The sequence below is a fragment of the Fundulus heteroclitus genome, chromosome 4 (genome assembly GCF_011125445.2).
Source record: "Fundulus heteroclitus isolate FHET01 chromosome 4, MU-UCD_Fhet_4.1, whole genome shotgun sequence".
Taxonomy (NCBI): Eukaryota; Metazoa; Chordata; class Actinopteri; order Cyprinodontiformes; family Fundulidae; genus Fundulus; species Fundulus heteroclitus.
In genome coordinates, this window is record NC_046364.1 from 6562538 (window position 1) to 6584000 (window position 21463).

The 21463-nt window shown below is 38.4% G+C and overlaps 1 protein-coding gene across 1 annotated transcript in view; it reads left to right on the plus strand.

The window, feature by feature from the left end:
• LOC105931903 (protein kinase C-binding protein NELL1) overlaps positions 1–21463 on the plus strand; it is a 269740-nt gene that overhangs the window by 49690 nt on the left and 198587 nt on the right. The window contains exon 4 of the mRNA XM_036135703.1: positions 9165–9261. Coding sequence (XP_035991596.1) covers positions 9165–9261 — 97 coding nt within the window. The remainder of the gene's footprint in view (positions 1–9164; positions 9262–21463) is intronic.

A 21463-nucleotide genomic window follows, 5' to 3' on the forward strand; every position in this document is an offset into this window, starting at 1 on the left:
GCACTGCAACAATCATTAGCATCCAGATTTTTTAACTTGTATAGTTCTGCAATATTTGTCTTAAAACCATCTTAGTGCTTCCCTCTTAAAGGGTTTAATAGTGGCTATTTCAGCTGAATATTCCTATTGGTACATTGGTACATTTGGGTATAAAAGCAGTCAGTCCTAAGTCAGACACATGTGTCGCCCTGGTGGTAAGTCAGACTCACGAGTTGGAGTAACGAGCACTGAGAATATTGATCAATAGTGTTTCGTGTTTGTTACTGCGTTGCACGTTAGCCCATGTCAGCACCCATGCTGCTAACTTTACCACTCAGAAACTTTGGGCATCGCTGAGTTAGCACCTTGAGCCAGCGGCTTGAGCTGAAGGCTAAGCCCCCCTGGGCTCCCTCAACCTCCGCTGAAGAGGGGGGTGAAAAATCCTCCACCTTAAAAGACTGATCCATTGGAAAAAAAAAAAAAAACAGAGGTTGTCCTTGTCACTCCATGTTTCAACATGTCACAGTCACTCGTCCTGACCGCTACTCAGAGCCCTACTTCACCCCCACCACTCATCTGAACACTTAGAATACTCTTAGAACTGCCCACCTTTGTGGCCTTTTTTTGAATGTGTCTGGGGGCGGAGTTATGACTTTACATCAGGGTGAGTTTAACCGATCGTCTTTCTTACTTAAGTGTTATCAGTGGTTGACAACATACAGAACTTTTAACCTTTGCTGACACTTTATGTTATTTTCTTTGTTTTGTTTTTTTTGTTTTTTACATCAGCTTTTAATAATTATGGAAACAGCTGTTATTGTTAAAGCTTAAGGAATAGAAAGACATTTGTTGAATTAAATCACCCATGCATATGTTTACAACCTCTCTGCTTATATAAAGGTTTAAAAGTTGATATCGTTTGTTTAAAGATATTGATGAAAACAGTATTAGTGAGATGGATACGGTGTAGTTTAATAAAAATTGTATTCAACGTATAGCAAAAGGAATTACAGAGATACTTTGAAATGCCTGTCTATATATATATATATATATATATATATATATATATATATATATATATATATATATATATATATATATATATATATATATAATTAGATTGTTGCAAAGGTTAAAAGGTTGAGTCTGAACAATCTGCAAGACTTCTGCAATGTGTGTGGAGAAATTTGCCCATTATGGACAGTGTCCTATTTACCAAAACAAAGACAAAAAACAAATAAAAAACAGGTTATATCACCATTAACTCCAGCTGTCAAGCATGGTCAGCCAGGGATGATTTGGGTTGTTTTGCCACCACAGCTTTGCAGTTATTTAGTTGTAAACTCATAAAGAATCAAAATCAGAACATAAATCTGATTAAATGCTGTGTTTAGAGCTTGGAGGGTTGTGCTGCTACAAATGAAGACTAATCTCTGTGAACTAAAATAACATTCTGAAGAAGACTGCAAAAATATTGCTTTGTGAAAGATGAGACAAATCAGTTCAGAAAGAAAACGCTTCCTTATTTCCATGAAAGGTCATTCTAAAATATTTTAAGTCCTGATGTTGGTGATATTCAAACTCACATAAAAATTAGCTTTAAATCTATAATTTTATGTATTTCTTTAACATTGTTAAAATTAAAAAAAAAAATCCTACCCAACTTCTTTTCAATTTTTTTTGTGTGTGTCCTGTTTGGCAGTAAAGCGTTAAGAATTGTTGTCTTAAAGCCAAAAAGAACCCAACAGATTTTACTTTCACAAGTGAAGCCTTACTGTTTTCGCCGTGGTGCTCTGCTTGATTTATATATGCAAGAAGCTTTATTAGAATTTATTCTGGGAATATTTCTTGTTAAATGGATGCTGAAACAAGAATGTGGAAGAGAAAAAAAATGGAGAGAAACAGATGGCACGAAACACCAAAAGAGAGAAAATGTGAAAGTGAAAAAGGGAAATTTCTGAGTCTGCTTCTTCACCTGCAAAGAGATATAAAAAGAAGAGCATAACATGCTGATAAAGTACAGGTACAAATAAGCAACGCCTTGATACCATCAATGAAGAATATACAGTATTAATTAATATGAAATGTATAAAGTGACAGTTGGCGATAATAAAAGAGGGTTTGTGTATAGAAGTGAATCTGTAAGTACTTGGATCTGTGTACTCAACTTGTTAAAATATGTTAAGCGTGAGCATAAAGCTGTGCTCTTCTGGTTATATTAGAAGACATTAGGCCTAAATCACTGGGTTTCAATTCTGGTGTTCCCGGGATGGTATCCTACATTTTTTCTTTGGTTGAACCTCTGGGTCACACTGATGGATCATTAGCAGGTCTAAGCAGCTCGAAAACCTGGTAAGGTTTTAAATCAGCTGTTTTGGAGCAGGATATAAAAAAAAGCCAGGCCTCATTTTATGTACTAGGCTTTTGCTCCAGAAATAGTTATTGCTACTATTGTTACAGTTTCTGCTCTAAAGTACACACAACTCTGACCGGTCTGTTTGTGGAGCTGGTTAACCCTGTACAGGGTCACGTGGGGGCTGAAGCCTATCCCAGGGCTCAGTGCATCCTGGACAGGTTTCCGCTCTATCAAACGATATATAAACAGAGGGAACGTAAAATTCAGGGTGATATGCGTGCCTTTGGAGTTTGACAGGAATTCCCAGAGTACCCAGAGACAACCCAACAGAGTTTTTGGCCCCAGCAATGCGAAATTTAAATTGTATTTAAGTTCTGAAAAGATTAAAAGACTTCAAGTTAAAAAGAAAATGAAGATTTCAAATATTTATTCATGATAATATATCTGAAGCAAAGATCTGACCCCTTTAAGAAACACGAAGGCAGCTTTACTGCCATGATGAAGTGTTTGGACGTTGATTTTCTTTCTCTTTCTTCCTCTATTTTGACTTTCTTTACTGAGATTCCTGGATCTTGCCTTTCTTAGTTGTTCCCTGAGGTGTTTGAGTTATTCAGTTTATTTATCTTTTGTTTGTTCCTGTTTATACTTTCTAGTTTCTCCAAGTTTAGTTCATGCATTTTGTAATAGTTCCTTTTAGATTTAATTCCCTGCATTTCCTTTCACTTTCTGTTCATTTCACTCCTCACCTCAGCTCCTCTTTTTTTCTAAGGTTTCATCCGTTCCTCATTCCCACCTGACTGCCTTTCTTTCACTTTGTCCCCGCTGTTCCTCGTCCCTCCTGAATAGTTCTTCTTTCGTCCTCAGTATGTATTCTCCATCCTCTCTGTTCCTCACTGGTTTCTTCATGTTTGTTGTGGTTTCTCCTCTTGGTTTGTTTCCCTGCCCTGTTCCTCGCGTATCATAAGTTTTCTTTACTTCATTACATTTTTTATCATCACCATGCGCAGCGCATGGGTCCTCCTTAACCCCAATCATGACAATAACAGGGTGGGAATCAAGCACAGTAACAATCAAACTGAGATAGAGGACATGAATAGAATAACTTTACAGGCTATGGAAGGATTATACAAAGGTAGGGACAGTGGGAAGGGAAATAGAAAGAGAAAACACACAAGGTTGGTAATTTAAAAATGAAACTGGAAAACAAGGCCAAGATTCTCAAATAAAAATGTCACCTTAATACTTAGTCAGAAAAAGCATCTAAAAATCTAATTTGGACTGTGAGTTAGTAACCCCAGGTTATTCAAACTCACATGCACAGGGTTTAATTACAAATTTTATGGAGCCAGAAAATGTAAATCCTGTATATACTGATTGAGTTCTTCTGCTGTGATTGAATGGGCTACAAACCAACATTGTAGAAGGAGCTGAAACTACATCCCAGAATGTGCTGATCATTAGCCATGTTGAGCACAGTAGACAGATTTCTCAGTAAATTAGCTGGAATCGACATCCAGTCTCAATAAATGGAGGTTATCTAGTCAGGGCTGTAATAATGACCACATAAGAATTAGTGATCATGATTTGCCCTCACAAAGGAAAGTTTGTTTGTTGGGAATTTTTGTACATTTTGCTTACAATACATTGGCTTTGTTTATCTCTTCTTATATATGACTCACATAAATTGTCTGTTTTCCATGGAAAGATAATTTAAGGAATAAATGGTATTTCTGTTTCATTTACTCATTTATGCTTGTTATTTTTGGTAATAGTTTTTTGCGTTTCTGATTTATAATATTACCTGAACACTGTTAAACCAACATCAGCTCCAAACATCTTTGCATGGTTTTGCAACTCACATTAATTGGAATTCTTACTTATTCCAGGATGAACTTTTGAATAATATGTATTAAAGTAATACCTCTGATCTATTTGAATCATTGTTTAAGAAAAAAATAGGGTTTGCTCTGGATTTATGATTCCGTCCCTCTCACCCAGAGAGAAAGACACATATTTGACTGGAAATGTCAGTGGATAAATTAGGGGAAGTTAGCCATTGTACAATGTATCAATGGATTTAGAAATGTTGTTTTTGACATATATATACCATTTACCTGTATTATTTGTTTGCTGTCACCTGTGGCATGTAGAAAGCTTTGGGAAGTTAGTTTAAGTGGTTGAAATTCTCACAGTCCAAGGTTAAATGCATAGTTTTGTTCAAATGTTGTGTACTAATTGGGTTTATACAGTCCACCATAAAGTGTGTCTACTTTCACGCTGACCACAGGGCCAGTTTTTCACAGCTGAGGATTTCGCGCCTCGTTCCATTCTCTGCATTCACATGAATGATGGGGAGCAGTTCTGCACCTGCCTTCTGTCTTATCAAAATGTGGGTCTCTCTGCCTCTCACATACACACTGTCATTAAAAAAGGCTTATAAGAGCAGGGTGAAAGTGGAGCAGTACTGACCCAATTTACTGGTTATGAATGAACCTCAGTTTAGTTTGAGTTTCACGTCATTGTCATACACACAGTCAAGAAACACGTTTCCCCGTGTAATGAAATTTTTCGTTTACTGTACTGCCACTAAATACCAAGTAAAAAAGAGAAATAATAATACAAAATAAAAACTACTAGGAGAAGAACAGACAGAAAATCAGATTGCATACCAGAAATATACATAAATGGTTGTACAAATGTGGAGTATCACCTGCGTACAATGACCAGAGGAGGACATGCAAAATAAAACAGATTATCTAAATGGAGGCAGTGAGTAGTATCTACAGCAAATGATTACAGAGCAGCGAAATGCATTCTTTAGTCTGGAAGTTAGGCTTTTTACACTTCTGTGCCTCCGGCCTGAGGTGACAAGTGTGAAGAGTCCTTGCTGAGGGTGGGTGCAGTCTTTGAGGATGGTGGCTGTTCTTCTGGAATGATACATGATCTGCAGGGAGGACAGGGGAGTCCTACTGATCTACTCTACTGTCTTCACCATGTTGTTGCAGTCCACTGCAGTATTGCTGCTATGCCAGGCTGTGATCAAGATGGTCTTAATGATGCATCTTTAGAAGTTGGTGAGGATCTTTGGAGAGAAACAAAGATTTCTCAGTGTCCTCAGAAAGGGAAACTGCTGCTAAACCTTCTTTACCACTTTCACGGTGTTGAGTGTCCATGTGAACGCATCGCTGATGTGGATTCCAAGTTACTTTGAAACTGCTTGAAACTCTCCACCTCGACTTCCTGGACAAACAGTGGCTCATGAGAAATTCCCTCCCTCCCGTCCTCTGTCATCTACTTCGTCTTGCCGGTGTTGTCGGTGCACTAAGACGCCAGACTGGCCACCACCCTCATGTAGGTCGCTTCGTCCCCACCACCTGTCCGGTACCGATGTTTGTGGTGATGGCTGCTGAAGTCCTATCTTGACAGGCTATGCCGTGCCAGTCAAAAAGTCCAGAGGCCTGTCACAGAGGGTTGGATTCAAGCTACTAAGGCCAGTTTGTGTGTGAATTTGTGGGGGACGACCATGTTAAAGGCGGAGCTGTGGTCCATAAAGAACATCTTAATATAGGAGTCTTATTTTCCAGGAGGAGACAGAATGACGAAGGGCCGCAGCAATGACATTTGGGGTGGATCTGTTGGACTGGTACAGATACTGTAATGGATCCAGGGAGACCGGTGCACTGCTGCTCTGACTATGGGTCAGAACCACTCTCTCAAAACACTTGATACTGATTGGCGGGATTTTTACCTATCCACAATCATATGAGCAGGGAGGTGGGCTCTTCTTGGGGGACAGGAATGATAGTTGTGGTCTTAAAGCAGAAGGAAACAATTCTCGGACTGAGGGAAAGATCGAAAATGGAGGTGAGAATATCATCCCATTGCCACGGCCCCTAAGAGCCCACCCAGGTATGTTATCTGGCCTAGCAGGTTTATGTGGTTAATTTTCTTTAGGGTGTTTTGCACCTGGCCTGTTGAGATTTTTGGCAGAGGAAAGCAAAACATTCAAGAGCGAAGTGAGCAAACACGACCGCCGCGGGGGGCGCCAAGTAAGTGATGAGGCTGGTTAAAGGAGCTTCACTGTGTAACACACTCTAGGCAAACCACTGCTTGTTCAACAAGCCCTAATTGATTAGCAATTTGTCTCCTACTGTGTTGATTTTAATGAATGCTAGAGATTTCTACCCCACAACATTTAATAATAAAACATGGCTTAATGGACACCAGTTTTGAAGGTATGTTATTGCTCAGTGTAGCAAGGCTGCCTTTTGCAGCTGAATTTACAGTGGAGATGAAAGCTGAGGCAAGATATGGTGGAAGCAGCAATTCTTTAAAAGTATTTGTCCACATTTGGCACAACTTGATGGTCAATTAATGGCATGTCAAGCCTCAGCAACACAAATATGTTATGTTCTCTAGCAGTAAATGGCAGCCTTAGTGAGCTGTTTAAGGAATAAACCATTATTACTCACAGAAACTCCCCCACACTTTCTTATAGCATGGCCTCTCCTGAGACGTTCAATTTCACCAATTCAATTTTATTTATATAGCGCCAATTCACAGTGAATATCAGAAAACAAAAGATTAATTGAATATGGGACAAGGCTGTTAAGAGAATTTAAATCTGTAAACTATTGTGCAAAAACTTCAAGAGGCAACAAAAGGGACAAGAGCTGATAAGTAATAACGCAAACTCAAATATATATTTTAGATTACTTTATCATCCACCCTAGAAAGGAATATAACAATACAGCTGATCAAAAGTCAGCTCCCGAACATAGAGAACTTCAGCACATCTTAATAATTAATATTGAATAAGATAAACAGATTTTATAGCTCTGTATGTTGTAAAATTAACATGTTATTCTGCAAGGCATTGCTTATTTCAGTCGATTTTAACAGAATTGTGCCTTTTTTAATCTCTGTGTAGTGGGAAACTATTTTCTCATAGACTTCAATTACCTCCCAAACACTACTACAAATACTAAATAGTAAATACATGTAAAATGTTACTATCTTTCAGCAAATAAGCTGAAAGCTGTATAGGGTTTGTAAAACGTGATCTGACATAACAGTATGTTTGTTCATTTTTTCTTTCTTTTTTGTAAAAAAAATCAATGAATCTCCCAATTCATCCTCTTTCACTTTGTTGGTTCTAGATTAGTTGGTAACCCTATTTTACTACCATTTGGATCCACAAGCTTATTCTAGCTTGTATTTTGTATTTAATCAACCCTTACATGTCAGTTTAATTTCACATTGTTTTTAAGTATTTTTAAGTATAAGATGAATTTTGACCATAAGGTATTGTGCATTTTTACTCAGCTGTTTATAATTTTATGTTGCACCTTATTTCCGCTGATTGTGGTTTTGATCCCGTCTTGGGTCTGTCCACTAATATGAAATATGATTATGACCCCTGATCAAACCACTTTCTTGTCACAACATTTTATTGGTCTGAACCACAAAGCTACATTTATACAGTATAAGAGTAGCTTACAGAAGGTTTGTTATTATAAAATGTCCTGTGGAAAACAGTGAATTTTTAAACCTCAAAAAGATTGCTACCAAAAATACAAAAAATATGAAAGAATAAAATGAGCTGACTTTGACTGGCCTTGATTGACCCAACATTTTCACTTTCCTCCACCAGAGCCAGTAAACCTTTGTCCATTTGGGCCTCTTTGCACACTGATTGACAGGAGAACAAAACAATCTGTCACACACAGAACAGAGCAGAATGTAAAGAGACAAAGTGTGATTAAATGGCTATGGATATGATTATGAGACTCAGCGGTTGGCAAATTAATTAAAGGGGCCTCAGGAAAGATTAATCAGAGTACTTCAAAAACTCTGTCAGTCTGACAGTTGGATAGTCAAAAAAGCGGAGCCATTTTTTTAGCTTTATGTTCTGTTGTTTTGTCAACTTTGACCATTACAAATTCCCTAATTTATAATGAAGTGCCAATTAAATCTACTTTCGGTTTCAAATGAGCTGTAGAACTAACTGATTATCAATGATCTTTTGCCCTCACAGGCAATTATTTTACTCAAATGTATTGAATCTATTTAAAAAAAAAATTACATGCCTAAATATGTTGGACATGAATCTGTGAATTCCGCTTGTGCAGCTGCTCCTATCTCTGACTCACAAGTCTCACTTTCCGCTCTCTAATCAGTATAGGCCTGTCTTGGCACAGAGTATTTCCTGAGTTCTTCAAACAATTAATATAGTTAATATTTCTGTGAAAGTACACAAATCTTTGCTTCAAACACACTAGAACTTGTATATATGGTCACCAGGGCTTAATTGGGAAAACCAAGGCAAAATAATCGTTCAGTGTAGGGTCTGTATGGGTTTAGAAAGGAAGTGGTGGACAAAGCTTGATAAATTTAGATCATCGTAGAGACCACTTAGCGCTCACTTGCATTATTAAGCTCGCTTTAGTGCAGAAAACAATGGTGCTGCATCACTCCCGGGATGTTTAGTTTAACAATGCCAAAGCCTGTTTGTATTTGTGTCAGGAGTTGGGCGGTTAAGCCGGCATATATCTCGGGTCCAGATGATAATACCGTGTTAGAGCTGTGGGGTGAGACTGGCTGTCATGCTTGGGGAGAGCAGCCTCTGCTCAACATTCTCTGCGTCTCGTGAAAGCAAGAAGAGAGTAGGAAGAAGCAGAGCTGGGCCTATTCTGTTGGCTTTATCCCGGTGCTCAGCTGCATTGGATCAGTGTTCATGTCAGAACAACAAGCAAAGGGGAAAAAATAATAAAATGTGTTTGTGCCTATGTCGTTAACATAACCTTCTTCTCTGGTTTGTTGTTGGCAGGATTTATGAGCGGGTGATAGACCCTCCTCAGATGGAGCTTACCTTAGGCAGTGGAGTGTGGCTGGGTCAACACAGCCACAAGCACGGCCTGTTCAAGGTAAGCGCCTCCCCCGATGCCGCTCGCACACACGCACGCACGCACACAGACTGCATGCAACCGAGCCTGCCTCACATTCAATTAGGCCCGTTGTTATTGGACAGATGTGCAGGAGGGTGTGTGGGGGAAAAGAAACAACAACACGACTCTACAACAGCAGCGCCGGCGGCTCAGAAGAACTGCACAAAGCTCAGCATGCGCTTCTGGATGCTTATTGCCGAGGCCATCGCGTTTGTCGTCAATTTCTAATTGTTACTTATTTTCTCCGGGCCCGTGCGTTCGCTCACAGCAGGCGGGGGACACGGCAGAGTGTAACCGGGACATGCACGCAGTTTTGATATTCATAGATCTCCCTCCCACCTGCCACGCAATCAGTGGGCTTTCTATTTTTCTTTTGTAACGTATTGATTAGCTCCAAAGCCCCACTGTGGCGAAAATGATTTCCCCTCCCCACGCTTTAAAACCATTGTTGCTGCACTGGAGCACTGTCCATCGTCCCCCTTTGGTTCTCGTCCAATGTGCCGCCAAAAAAAAAAAAAAAAAAAACGACGAAAAGAACGATACGTTTCGGGTCTTAAAAGTCATGTTGCTGTCGCTCGGTTCCTCGCCTTCGGTCATCTCGAGTGTGTCCTGGTGTACATGTGCGCGGAGCAGTTAAACGTGCATGTCAGGAGCGCTGACAGATGGCGTGGAGGAGCAGAGCCTCTTGTGAAGTGACAGGGAATGAGGAAATTTTCCCCTCAGGTTCATTCTGGTATCGTAGCATCTCAGCTGACAGCTGCCCTGCTAACGCACTCAATCAAGGTGCTGCTGTTTAGTGTATCAGAAGGGCCATTTTCAGCCGCGGCTTGTTTGAAAGTGCCGATATACATCTCAGGGAAACCACTTGGGTCACACTTCACTGCGGCAGGGAAGGGAGAGTGTGGTGAGAATTTCCGCACACCATTCTGAATTTGCAAAGTACATAGCTTTTTGTGCTATTTTTAGGATACGATATTGCAATATTGCATTCAAGCATTAAAAACAGCAGCACGCCTCTTTCCTCAACCTATTTCCTATTTGCTAGTCTCTGCGTGCTATAGAAGCTCTCATTTACATTTTCATGTAAAAAATACAGTATTTTACATTTTGATGGGAAGTAATTTTTCATCACAAATCCCATTTCTGTAAAATCTTGGTGATGTCATTATACCCCTTTTTAACTGACAGCTTTCCCTTTTGGATCGGGGGATCAAACAAAGTTTTCCTGTCAAGCTCTTCTTTCATATATTGTGTTTCCCGACGTAAAAAAAAAAAAATGGTAACTGTGGTTAAGTTGCTTCTGTATGTTTTGATGAACAAAGCTTTTTACCCAAGATATTCTTCTAATGATTCTTATGCTTTGCTACAGTTTATCTATGTGAGCAGTTTTCCTTTTTTAAACTTGAAGCAGAAGTTCATCAAGATTATCTGTAGAAAGGTTGAAATATAAAATCCTATTTACTTTCTGTGGCCTAAACCTTTCATCAAAGTACATTTATTTAGTTGCGGGAAAAAAATCCCATGTTGACATTTAATTTTTTATTTAATTTTTTACAAAACCAAAAGTGTGTTGTTATTACAATTGCTTCCAATAGAATACAATGTTTGCCAATAGAAAATAATTTGGTCTGCTATAAAGTGTTCTAATCATTAAAATAAAGGAGGACTTCTTTAACCGTTCCTTTTCTTTACAATCTCTCTGAATAGTACAAAGTCGTAAATCCTCTCCGTTGTTTCCTTATCTGCAGGTCACTTAGGTCCCTAGTTTCTTTCTCATGTTTGGATGGGGTGAGGATTGCAAATGGACTAGTCTGGCTTCTAATTGATGATTCTTTGGACGGTGTGGCCTTTTCTGTTCTGTTTTCTCTTCGGTTATGGTTTTGGTTATGGTTTCCTACAGTTTCTGACTTTTCCGGTCTCCTGTTGGTTTATGGCCTTTTGTGTATCTAGTTGCGTTCTGTTTGTGTACTTATTATTTTCTGGCCTTTGTTTAATTCCTATTCTACCATTGTTGATTCCCTCTTTCTTGGTTCTCTGATTGTTCTCTCAGCTGCTTCCATTCTTCTAATTTAGTCTCAGCTGTTTCTTGTTCCATTCATCAATTCTCTGCAGTATAAATATGTTCCCTTTTGGTTTCTCTCTCTCTTTATTTGCATGGGGGCAGGCTTTTAAGCATGAACAAATAATGAAGACTGTAAGATTTATAGCCACTAATTTACAATGCTAATCCCCAGATGGGTCGTTATCAACATAAAACAATTTAAAAGACAGAAAAACATGCATAGAACATGAAATGACCTTAAAACTGACCACAGCTGGTTCATCTCATCGATACTTCTCAGTCCTGCTCTACTCTGCCCTGCCTCCTCTTCCTTCCATGTTCATGATTTATTTGTTTTAGCTTTTTCAGATTAATTAAGTTTCATGACTTTTAGTTCACGTTTTATAGATTTTTAGTCATTGGATTTAGCTTTTGTTAATATGTATACTAAACATCTTTACTTTTGCTTCAGCTCGGCCTCCCTTTGTTTGCATTTGGGTACTCCTCTACCAAAACCCTTTTCTGTGATGGGTTTTCTATATAATTAACGTCTACATACCTGAATCATGTAGATGAATGTGGGACAAGATGGACTTTGCCGGATGAACCCCTTTTGTGTTGATTTGTCTATGTGCTTTGGATCTTTATTTTCCTCAAAGGCCAGACGGGAAATCACTTTCAGTTTGCTTCTAATCTATAAGATTTTTATGTCAAATCTACAAGTATTTCTAAGAGTTAATCATGGCATGGAGTCTTACAGTTTTCCCTAGTCACCATGAAATGTTTGTTGCAGGACTCAATCATTATTTGACCAAAGCCCACTGTACGTAAAGTCCAGGACAAGCTTAGCAGACTCCTAATGTTTAGGTCCAGACAAGCGATTTGCAAAAAGATGCGATATAACTGAGCAAACGGTGAGATTCTTTTTAACCTCCCTTACTATCCTCCTTACTATGTGTATGATGGCAGCATAAATGTTGGTCCTTATCCAGCCTGGTGGCCAGTAGCTAAAAGAAATGAGCCCCTGTGTGACGAAAGAAACGGAAGAAATTACTAATAAAAACCTTCTAGTAGGAACTTATAGAAGCTAAACTAGTATAAATTAATGGAATTAATCTATGTCAGAAAATTTGGCACTGGAGTATTAGATTAATATATATTTTTACATTTTTCCACACCTTTAATATTTATCCATTCTTGTACTGGATATATTTTATTTTGGTTAAACCTTTTTCTCTGCTTTGACCATCTGTGTACAAATGTTTGTCAGAAAATCATTTAGAATTTCATAGGACCTATGGCCCTCAGGTTTTTTTAGTTACATTTCTGTTGAGGTGCCCTTCATCTTCCTGAATGTGTTTTCATCCCTTTTTCTGTTTAAAAAAACATTTCCTTTTTGCAAGATTTTTACGATCTTAAGTCATACAAATAAATTAGTCAAGCAGATACTTCAAAGCATGAGAGGAGGCAAGTTAGATTTTCTGAAAAGTAAAAAAAGAAATTCTAAGGTAAGACAGTCAAAGCTTATTAAATAAAACCAGACAATTTTATCAGACTACAGAGACCACAAACATTAGAACATTAAATATTTGCTAAGATAGCAGGTATGTACAGGTGTCTGATGCTATCTTTGCAGTACTCTCTCTGCACCGTGTCAAATTACACCTTAGTTTAACCTGTTAAAGATGAGGAAGTATGCATAGCCTACTTATGTCTCTGTATGTGTAAAGTTTAAAGACTGCTGAGAAGCAAGAGGTGAAGGGAAGAGAAAAATAGCCAAGAGCTATGAATGTAACACTGTTGATAGGAGTTGAAATAAAGCAGCAGGTTCAGTCCATCCTATTCAGGACTGGAGTGGGATAATGATAAGATGAGCTAACTAGGCCTTTAAATAAAACATACTGAGCCTTTGCGGTGCCTGAAGATGTTCCCTTTTCTCTCACTCCTCTTGGGAGTCTCTCCATTTGAGGGAGCAACTGTAATAAATTATCTTTATCTAAAATCCATTGTGCCAAGCATGCTGCTCCTCAGGGACACAGTAAGCTCGTTTGAAGCCAGCACTTTGAAATGCTCCGTTTCATGCACCACTGGATGATAATTATTCTTACATGGACAATGATAGAAAGATCACCTAAGTTTTTCCTGTGCTGTGTATATTCGCCTTTGCCTAGTTGCTCGAATTAGTTCCATTTCAGCATCAAACCTTCACCAACATACTCTGGGGGGTAAACTAAAAAGAAGAAACTGTTTGAAATGTTGTGTAGATAGCTCTAAAAGTGGCAATCTGTTTTTTAGGTCAGTTTTATTGGTGCCTTATCACTTCAGACATGGGGTTGTGCAAAAAAAAAAAAAAAACAATTTACACCTAAATGATGATTATGGCTTTCAAAAGTTCTACAAATACCAACCTGAAAAGTGTGGTGTGTATTTCTATTCAGCCCTCCCTAATCAACGTTTTTCAGTACTTACCATTTGGGGCATGTCTCAATCAGTTTTGCTCATTAAGATTTCAGACATTTTGACCATTCCTCTTTGGAGAATAATTCATACCCTGTCTGTGACAAAGGAGGGTGAGCTTCTTTAAACTTTAAAAGTGCCTTGAGATGACATGTTTCATGATTTGGCGCTATATAAATAAAATTGAATTGAATTGAATTGAATTGAATTAAACATCAATTTTCATGTCTTACCTCAGACTCTTTTCTGGATTTAAGTCTGGACGTCCATGGACCCATTCTAACACTTAAATATGCTTTGCTCCACAGTATTTCATCCTAGCTCTGGCTGCAGGTTTTAGGAATTTTCCTGCAGGGTCTCAGATCCAGTCTCAAGACTTCTGCAGCTTCTAACAGGTTTTCTTCGGGGTTGCTGTGTATTTAGCTCCATTTATTTTACCATCGACTTTGACCATCTTCTTTGTCTCTGCTGAATAAATAAATAAATAAAATTCCACGATATGATGCTGCCGCTGGCATATGTGAGTCAGGCTTGTCTATAATATGAGGTGCTGAATTGGTTTTCGCATACATAGAAAACACAGCAAATGTAACTTTTCATTCTATCTCAATGGAACACCTTCCATATTTGCTGTCTTACAAACAGTTTGAGGGAAACTACAAACAGTAGTATTTTATGGATAGTATTTTAAGTTTATTTTAAAAGCACTTTTGAGTAACAAGACAATTCAAAGTTCTGTACATGAACAAACAGAAAAACTGAGGAAAGAAAAGCATTAAGGTGCGTTCACATTGAATGTTAATGTGTCAGGCCTAGCGGCAGATTTACATCGTATCCCTATGCGCAGATGCCACACATGGCGACGTGACGCTACGTTAAGCCACAGAGGCAATTCTAATAAAGCAAAACGCGCAATTTTGGTGATTAAAACGAAACTAGAGTGACACGACACCTGCGATGGATGCAAAGCGACAGTTGTTGGATTAAGAAAAAGCTGAACCAAACAGGAAGTGGGTGCGGCTGTGACGTGGGGTGTAGGACTGCAGCGGAGACGAAGCAGTTTTCATTCAACATAGAAGAAAAACCGATAGTGGCGGTCTGCGGTCGGCCTGAGTTTAATGACTCAACCAGTTATTACTACTGAGACAAATCCAGGACGGACCAAGCCTGCAGAACAGTGAGTGAGGAGGCTGGAAGTGGCACTTAAGTGAAAGCGTCACTAGATGGCGCCTTTGTACTGCTGTATTTCTGGTATTTTCAATGTCAAGCGAGCAACAGCAAGCAAAAGTGGCGACATTGTGGCGCCAGTGTGAACGCACCTTGACAGAGACAGAGGGAAAACATCACAGAGGCAAACATCACATTGCATTGGAACAATCACAGCAGATCAGATACATAATAAGACAGTTTGGACTACAAACTCAAACCTTAACATATAAAGGCAGCTCTAAACAAAGGATTTTAACCTTGATTTAAAAGAACCCAGGGTCTCAGCATTTTAAAAGTCTTCTGGGATTTTTTTTCCAGATAAGAGGAGCTTCCATAACAGCCAGAGTGCATGATGGATAGTTTTCAGGTCAACAGACTTTCCCACCTGACCAATGGATCTCTGTAGCTCCTCCAGAGTTTCTATGGGTTATTGTCCTCAGATCAGCTGTGGAACATGTGGAACCCTTAGATGCTATACTTAACTTCTGAAGGCAAAGGCTTTCACTGGATTTTATTCCAAGCCATCAGATTAAAGGGAAATGGATACAAATGCAAGTCACTGTTTTTATTGGTAAAAGAAGTTTACAAATCTTGCATCATTATTTTGAGCTTTTTGTTGGTCTGCCCCATAAATTACAATATTGAAGCATTTGGTTTTATATAATGACAGAAGGCAGAAGGAAAATGTTAAGGGTATACAGTAAATGGTTTTGCAAGGCACCACAACTCCAGAGATTTGATTTTGTAACAAAACATTAGCGTTTTTCATTTTAGAAATGTTTTTTCCATGTGAACAATAAATGATCTCACAAACTAGCATTGCTCTCTAGCAAAGACTTAACCCACTATATTTTGTGGCTTTAGTGACATGAGATCTAATCATTCATGACTCCAATTTTTGTTTGTGACAACTTTTTTTTTTTTTTTAAATGTCCACATTTCTAAAGACAGATGTTTAGCTTGCTGACATCTGTTTAGGTCATGTTATTTTAACACAGATTTTTTTATTTTTTCATTTAACAGAAACGGAATTGAGTGTGTCGGGAAAAGAGGAGCATTTATTGAAAAGGACATAACCTACATTTTCCAAAAATTTATTTATATATTTTTGGTGCTATACTAGTTAACTGAAAGCAACTAGAAAGCTCCTTATTCAAAGTTTTGTGTGATGTCACTTCACTTTTGTACAGTAGCCACCGGCTTTAATTGTTTTCTCTTTGCTGCAATGCACATCCCACAAGATGTCTTATTTCTCATTGTGCACGTTGCAGTAGAAGTTCTTCACAGAGGGTCCCTAAAGTAAGGTTGTGAATAGGTTTAATTAAAACCACTTTCCTCTGCATGATTATGCTTGCAAGACAAGTTTTGTCCTTAGTAAGAAACAGATTGCAAAGATTTTGGGCCTTCCGCGTACTTCTAGAGATAACAGGAAATTCCATCCTGAAGAAGCCAAAATCATCAAAATTAAAAGAAATAAAAGCTTCCAATATTTCACTCAGTGATGAATCTATTCAGTACGAGTTCACCTATCTGAAATGAGTGTTGAACATTTACACAATATTCTGTTTTTGAGCCGTATCTCGAATGAAGCTTTAATCAGTTTAATAAACTGTTTTGTTGGCTTTTTTAATCTCTTCTGACTGCTGTTTTTCTCTTTTTTTAGATCTGATCTTAAATTATGCAGAAACTAACACCTTTTTGGTAATCCTAATTGTTTTGCCTGTTTACTTCAGTGCTCTGAACTTTAAATCAGGAAGTGATAATGAACTGACTATTTTCTTTGAACGTAATTACCTGGTCGGGTAAACTGTGTAGGACCTCTATTCTACAACCCCCCCCACCCCCCCAATTTTTTTTTCTTCTTTGACTGAACATGAAAGCAAGTCCTAGCAAACCTCCCAGTTTTTGTACATTCAATATTAACATATCAGAATGCAGGGATGTTCAAATAGAAAATGTGCATGAATGTACCAAGACAAATGTTCCTCTGCACATCTCTGCTGGCATTCCAGGTAGCCCACTGGACCGGTGTGATTTCAAGTTGTGTTTTCCGTCTTCCTGTGAATGCTACCATGGCAGCCAATAATGGTGGATAGGCGCCCTCTTCCAGAGCTCTCAAACGGGTGTTTGCAATGTCGATAAAATGTACGAAGCTGCTATGGCCAGTCTTATGCAGCCTAAATCAGTGCATGACAATGCTAAGGTTAAGGTTAATTTTATAGCATTGTGGAGCACTTGCAGAACTGAGTGTCTATGAGGCAAATTAGATTTCATTTAGAAGTAACAGCAGTCCTACCAGTTCTGAGTGATGCCAGTTTTGCCAGAATTTGGCAATGAGCCTGTGTCAAAATTCCCTAGGATGAGGACCACCCTGTGATGTCTTCCTCCATCCATCCATTTTCTGACCCACTTAATCCCTCATGGGGTTGCTGGGGTTGCTGGTGTCTATCTCCAGCGTTCACTGGGCGAGAGGCGGGGAACACCCTGGACAGGTTGCCAGTCTGTCGCAGGGCAACACAGAGACAGGACAAACAACCATTCATGCACACACTCACACCTAAGGACAATTTAGAGAACCTAATAGTCATGTTTTTGGACTCTGGGAGGAAGCCAGAGTACCTGGAGAGAACCCACGCATGCACAGGGAGAACATGCAAACTCCATGCAGAAAAGCCCAGGGTTGGATTTGGACCCTGAACCTTCTCGCTGCAAGGCAACTGTGCTACCCACTGCTCCACTGTGCAGCCCGTGATGTCTTCCTAAAAGTAAAAATAATAAAAAATAATCTTCCAATGCCTCATAATTTTGTGTTTTATTACTATTTCACCATGCAGTGTTTCTATGCAAAGATAAGAACTGTATTTTTCTGAAAAATCTCTGATATTGAGTTTTGCGCATGTTTTGGTTGAGATGATTTTGTGGTTTGAAAGGATGCAAATTTTTAATTCACAAACTGACCAAATTAATTAAATGTCTATTCTGAGGATCTACTTTAGATTTGTTGTTTTCCTCCAAAACCTCCCTCTGCATATTTTTTTTGCAGCTGCTCCTGTCTGCATGATATAGTGCACAGAACAAAACGGATCAAATTCTTTGACATCTCAAAGTTAACCTGAATCCAAGTCAAGGCAAAAATGACCATGGATACTTTTATGAAGAATATGTAAAGGGTTAGTTTCAGTTAGACACCCACTAAAGAATAAACTCTGTTTGTGGGGGATGAAGGGAGCATAAGCAGGACTTTTGAACACTTTCTTAATTGGTCCGTTAGAGTAGCAACATTGAATGCCACCAACATGACATCTCCTCTTGAAAGGTGTTAGTTTTAGATCAAATGGTGTTGCCATCAGCTTAAATTCGTTCTGCTTTTTTAAATTACTGTATTCCTCCCTTACTGTAGAGTATCTGAAGGAGTGTGAAGAAGTTTTGGGGCAATATTTATGAAACAGCAATTTAAACGTTGTAGAAACTAAAGAAAAGAGCGATTAGAATCAATTTAGTGAACATTCAATATATTATTTTACAAGTAAAATGCCTGAAAGTTTTTTGATCTGGTCAAACACAAAACTGCCCCGGAACTACGCGGGAGATGTTTTCAGACTGAGATGGAGGCCATGATTTTAGGAGAAAATATAATCTTAAGATCCCCAGTGTTGAGGCATCTGTGAAAGCGTTTTGTGTTTCTATCTGTGGAGGAATCTCAGTGTAGAAAAAGCCGAACGTTCCAAGTTTTTAAAAAAATATTTTAAGGATTTTTCACTAAAATGATATTTAGTTGAGGAGGGGTTGATTTCTCCATAGGTAATTTTTTTGCATCTATTTGTATGTGTGCAATGTTTTGTTTAGCTGTGTATGTGTTGGTGTCTGTATGTATCTGTCAAAGAAATATATTTTGCCAGTTGTAACTTCCTAATGAACCTATTTTGTCATAAGTTCTAGACAGTTCTGAATGTTTAAACACAGGTACAGTGCTCAGTAACTACCAACAAATCCATCAACATGTTGGGACAGTGATTATTATGATGTTGAGGTACTGGGCTATATTTTTTATAAGGTTTATATTCTCCTTACCCCATTTACAGTAAGCTGCTTATGCTGTGAAATCTGTGTCGATTAGTTATTTTATTTATCTGTTTCTTTTATTCTTATTTTCCAGTCATGACTAACTACACCTAACAAATTATGAGGCTATTCTTGATTTTTTTCTTTGCTTGTGTAATGCGATGGAACATGCGTCTGATTTCCAAGAAGTACACTCAGTGTTAGACTTTAAAAATGTTAAGTGTGTGAAAGAGAGACATGGAGCTTGTAAGAGGGAAGGAAATATTTTTGTATTCAGTTCAAATCCCCCTCTGATCATTCAAAGAAATGTGTGGTCAGGGCTCCTATATTACACCGGCGGAAGAGACGTTCGCGATCTATACCTTCATTTCCATTCTGATCGACACTGACAATCTCTTTCTCACCATCTGCTGCTCACATTGCCTGTGTGTGTGTGTGTGTGTGTGTGTGTGTGTGTGTGTGTGTTTGTGTGTGTGTTTGTGATAAGGTATTTGTGTGTTTGCTGTTAGTCTGTGGTTGAAGTCTGTTCACCTGAAGGCTGCCTATCACTATGTGTATGTGTGACAAAAGGCATCCAGGACAGCAAACTGTACCGCAAATGGGATTTCACACACGCATAGAGCAGACACGATGATGCAGATTGTGCTTCAGGTGGGGAATTCTAATGTCCCTCCTGTGTGTTATCAGTAGCTACTTCGAAGGAGAAGTGAAATGATATTGGATTTCGATGTGTGTGGGCACCCTGGTGTTTCATTACCCACGTTCTCCACAAGAAGAGGTGCGCTTTTCTGAAACTCTTACTTCTGGTCATCGGGAAAGTTCTGTTTCCTAGCCATGTGCCTAGGAGATGACTTGTGTTTCAGCGTAATTGGCAGTCTCTTAAAGGATGTTATGTTTCATGGGGCAATCATTTCTGGCTAGGAATGATGTAGTTTCTGTCTATTGCGTTTTTAAAGAGATATTTATATATGATATTTATAAATTAATGGGTACATTATAAGGTACCATAAAGATTTCTGGTGAAAAAGTACTCCCCCTTTAAATTGTAATGTGTTATTCATATCTAGAATTGTTCTAGGGTTGTTTGTGTTTCTTATTTTTTTCAGAAAAAAAAAATAGAGGGTTTATTTTTAACATCCTGATAAAGGACAGAATTGACAGAGGCATACATTTTCTTTTGCCATTTTTTTTTTTTTTACAGATTTCACAGATTCTTGATAAGTTATGCAAACCCCTTAAATAACACAAAGTGGTGGATATTGGTGCAGTCCTTTAGAGTTTGTCTTCACCAACTCTGCATATATAAAGTCTGAATGTTGTTCTTTGTAAAAAAAAAAAAAGTTTAAGCTCATTCAGATGGGATAAATCTAATTTCTGAACATCAATTTTTAAGTAATGGCACAGACACTGACATGGATTTGGGTCTGGATTTTGACTGATGACTACGCCTTGATCTAAAGTTCTCCAACAAACCTTTGAGGTTCACAGGTTTATGGCTATAATAGAGAAAATGTGAAAAAGTTAAACAGTTTTTAACACTCAAAACGACTGCCATCATCTTAGTTAATGCATTTTCTTTTGCATTATGCCAAGTTAATGTGTTGATAGGTCATTTATATATATATATATAATTATTACATCTGGAAGACACAAATAAAAGACGCGATGTGTCCAGAAGTAATGAAAGCACTTGAGGTCGACTATCACATCCACTTCTTTCAAGAGTTAATTTTACCGATGGCATGAAGTCGACTTTAATGTGGGTTGTACGATCTTAAGGTTGATATTTTTACAGCACCACCTTGATCACAATTTGATGCCACCGTCGAACTAAAATTCAACGAGATAGTAAGACTGTAAAATAAAGACATTAAATAAGATATTTCTGGCTGACCCATGCGTAGAGGTAGAAATGAGGACCTTACAAATAATCTTAAGCATCCTCTGTCTTTTTCTAAATTTAAATTAGCCCTTCTGTTACAACTTGCTTTACTCACGCTTCACCACGGCCGTGCATCTGTCTCAGGTGCACCAGCACCTCCAACATGCCGTACAACAGTTCCTAACTAAGAATTTTCACAGTAAATGTCTTAATAACACAAAAAAAATCATAATGCAGAAGAAAATACATTACCTAAAAGTATGGCAGTACAACTTTGCTGCAATGCAGCATCTGATGGATTAGAGAGATTCAGAGCACAGAATCTGTCTGGTTGTAACACTGTAGCTGGCCTTAAATCTTCTCTCGGCAGTTTGGACTGGGAATGCAGATATTTTGGTAGGCCTGATGCAGTGAATTCGACTGTAACATTAAAAGTATACAATACATTTTTGCTGCTTTTGCAAGCATGTTAGGATGCAATATATTTAAAAAAAGCCTGTACCTTTTTTCTAACATTTCTATGCTATTTA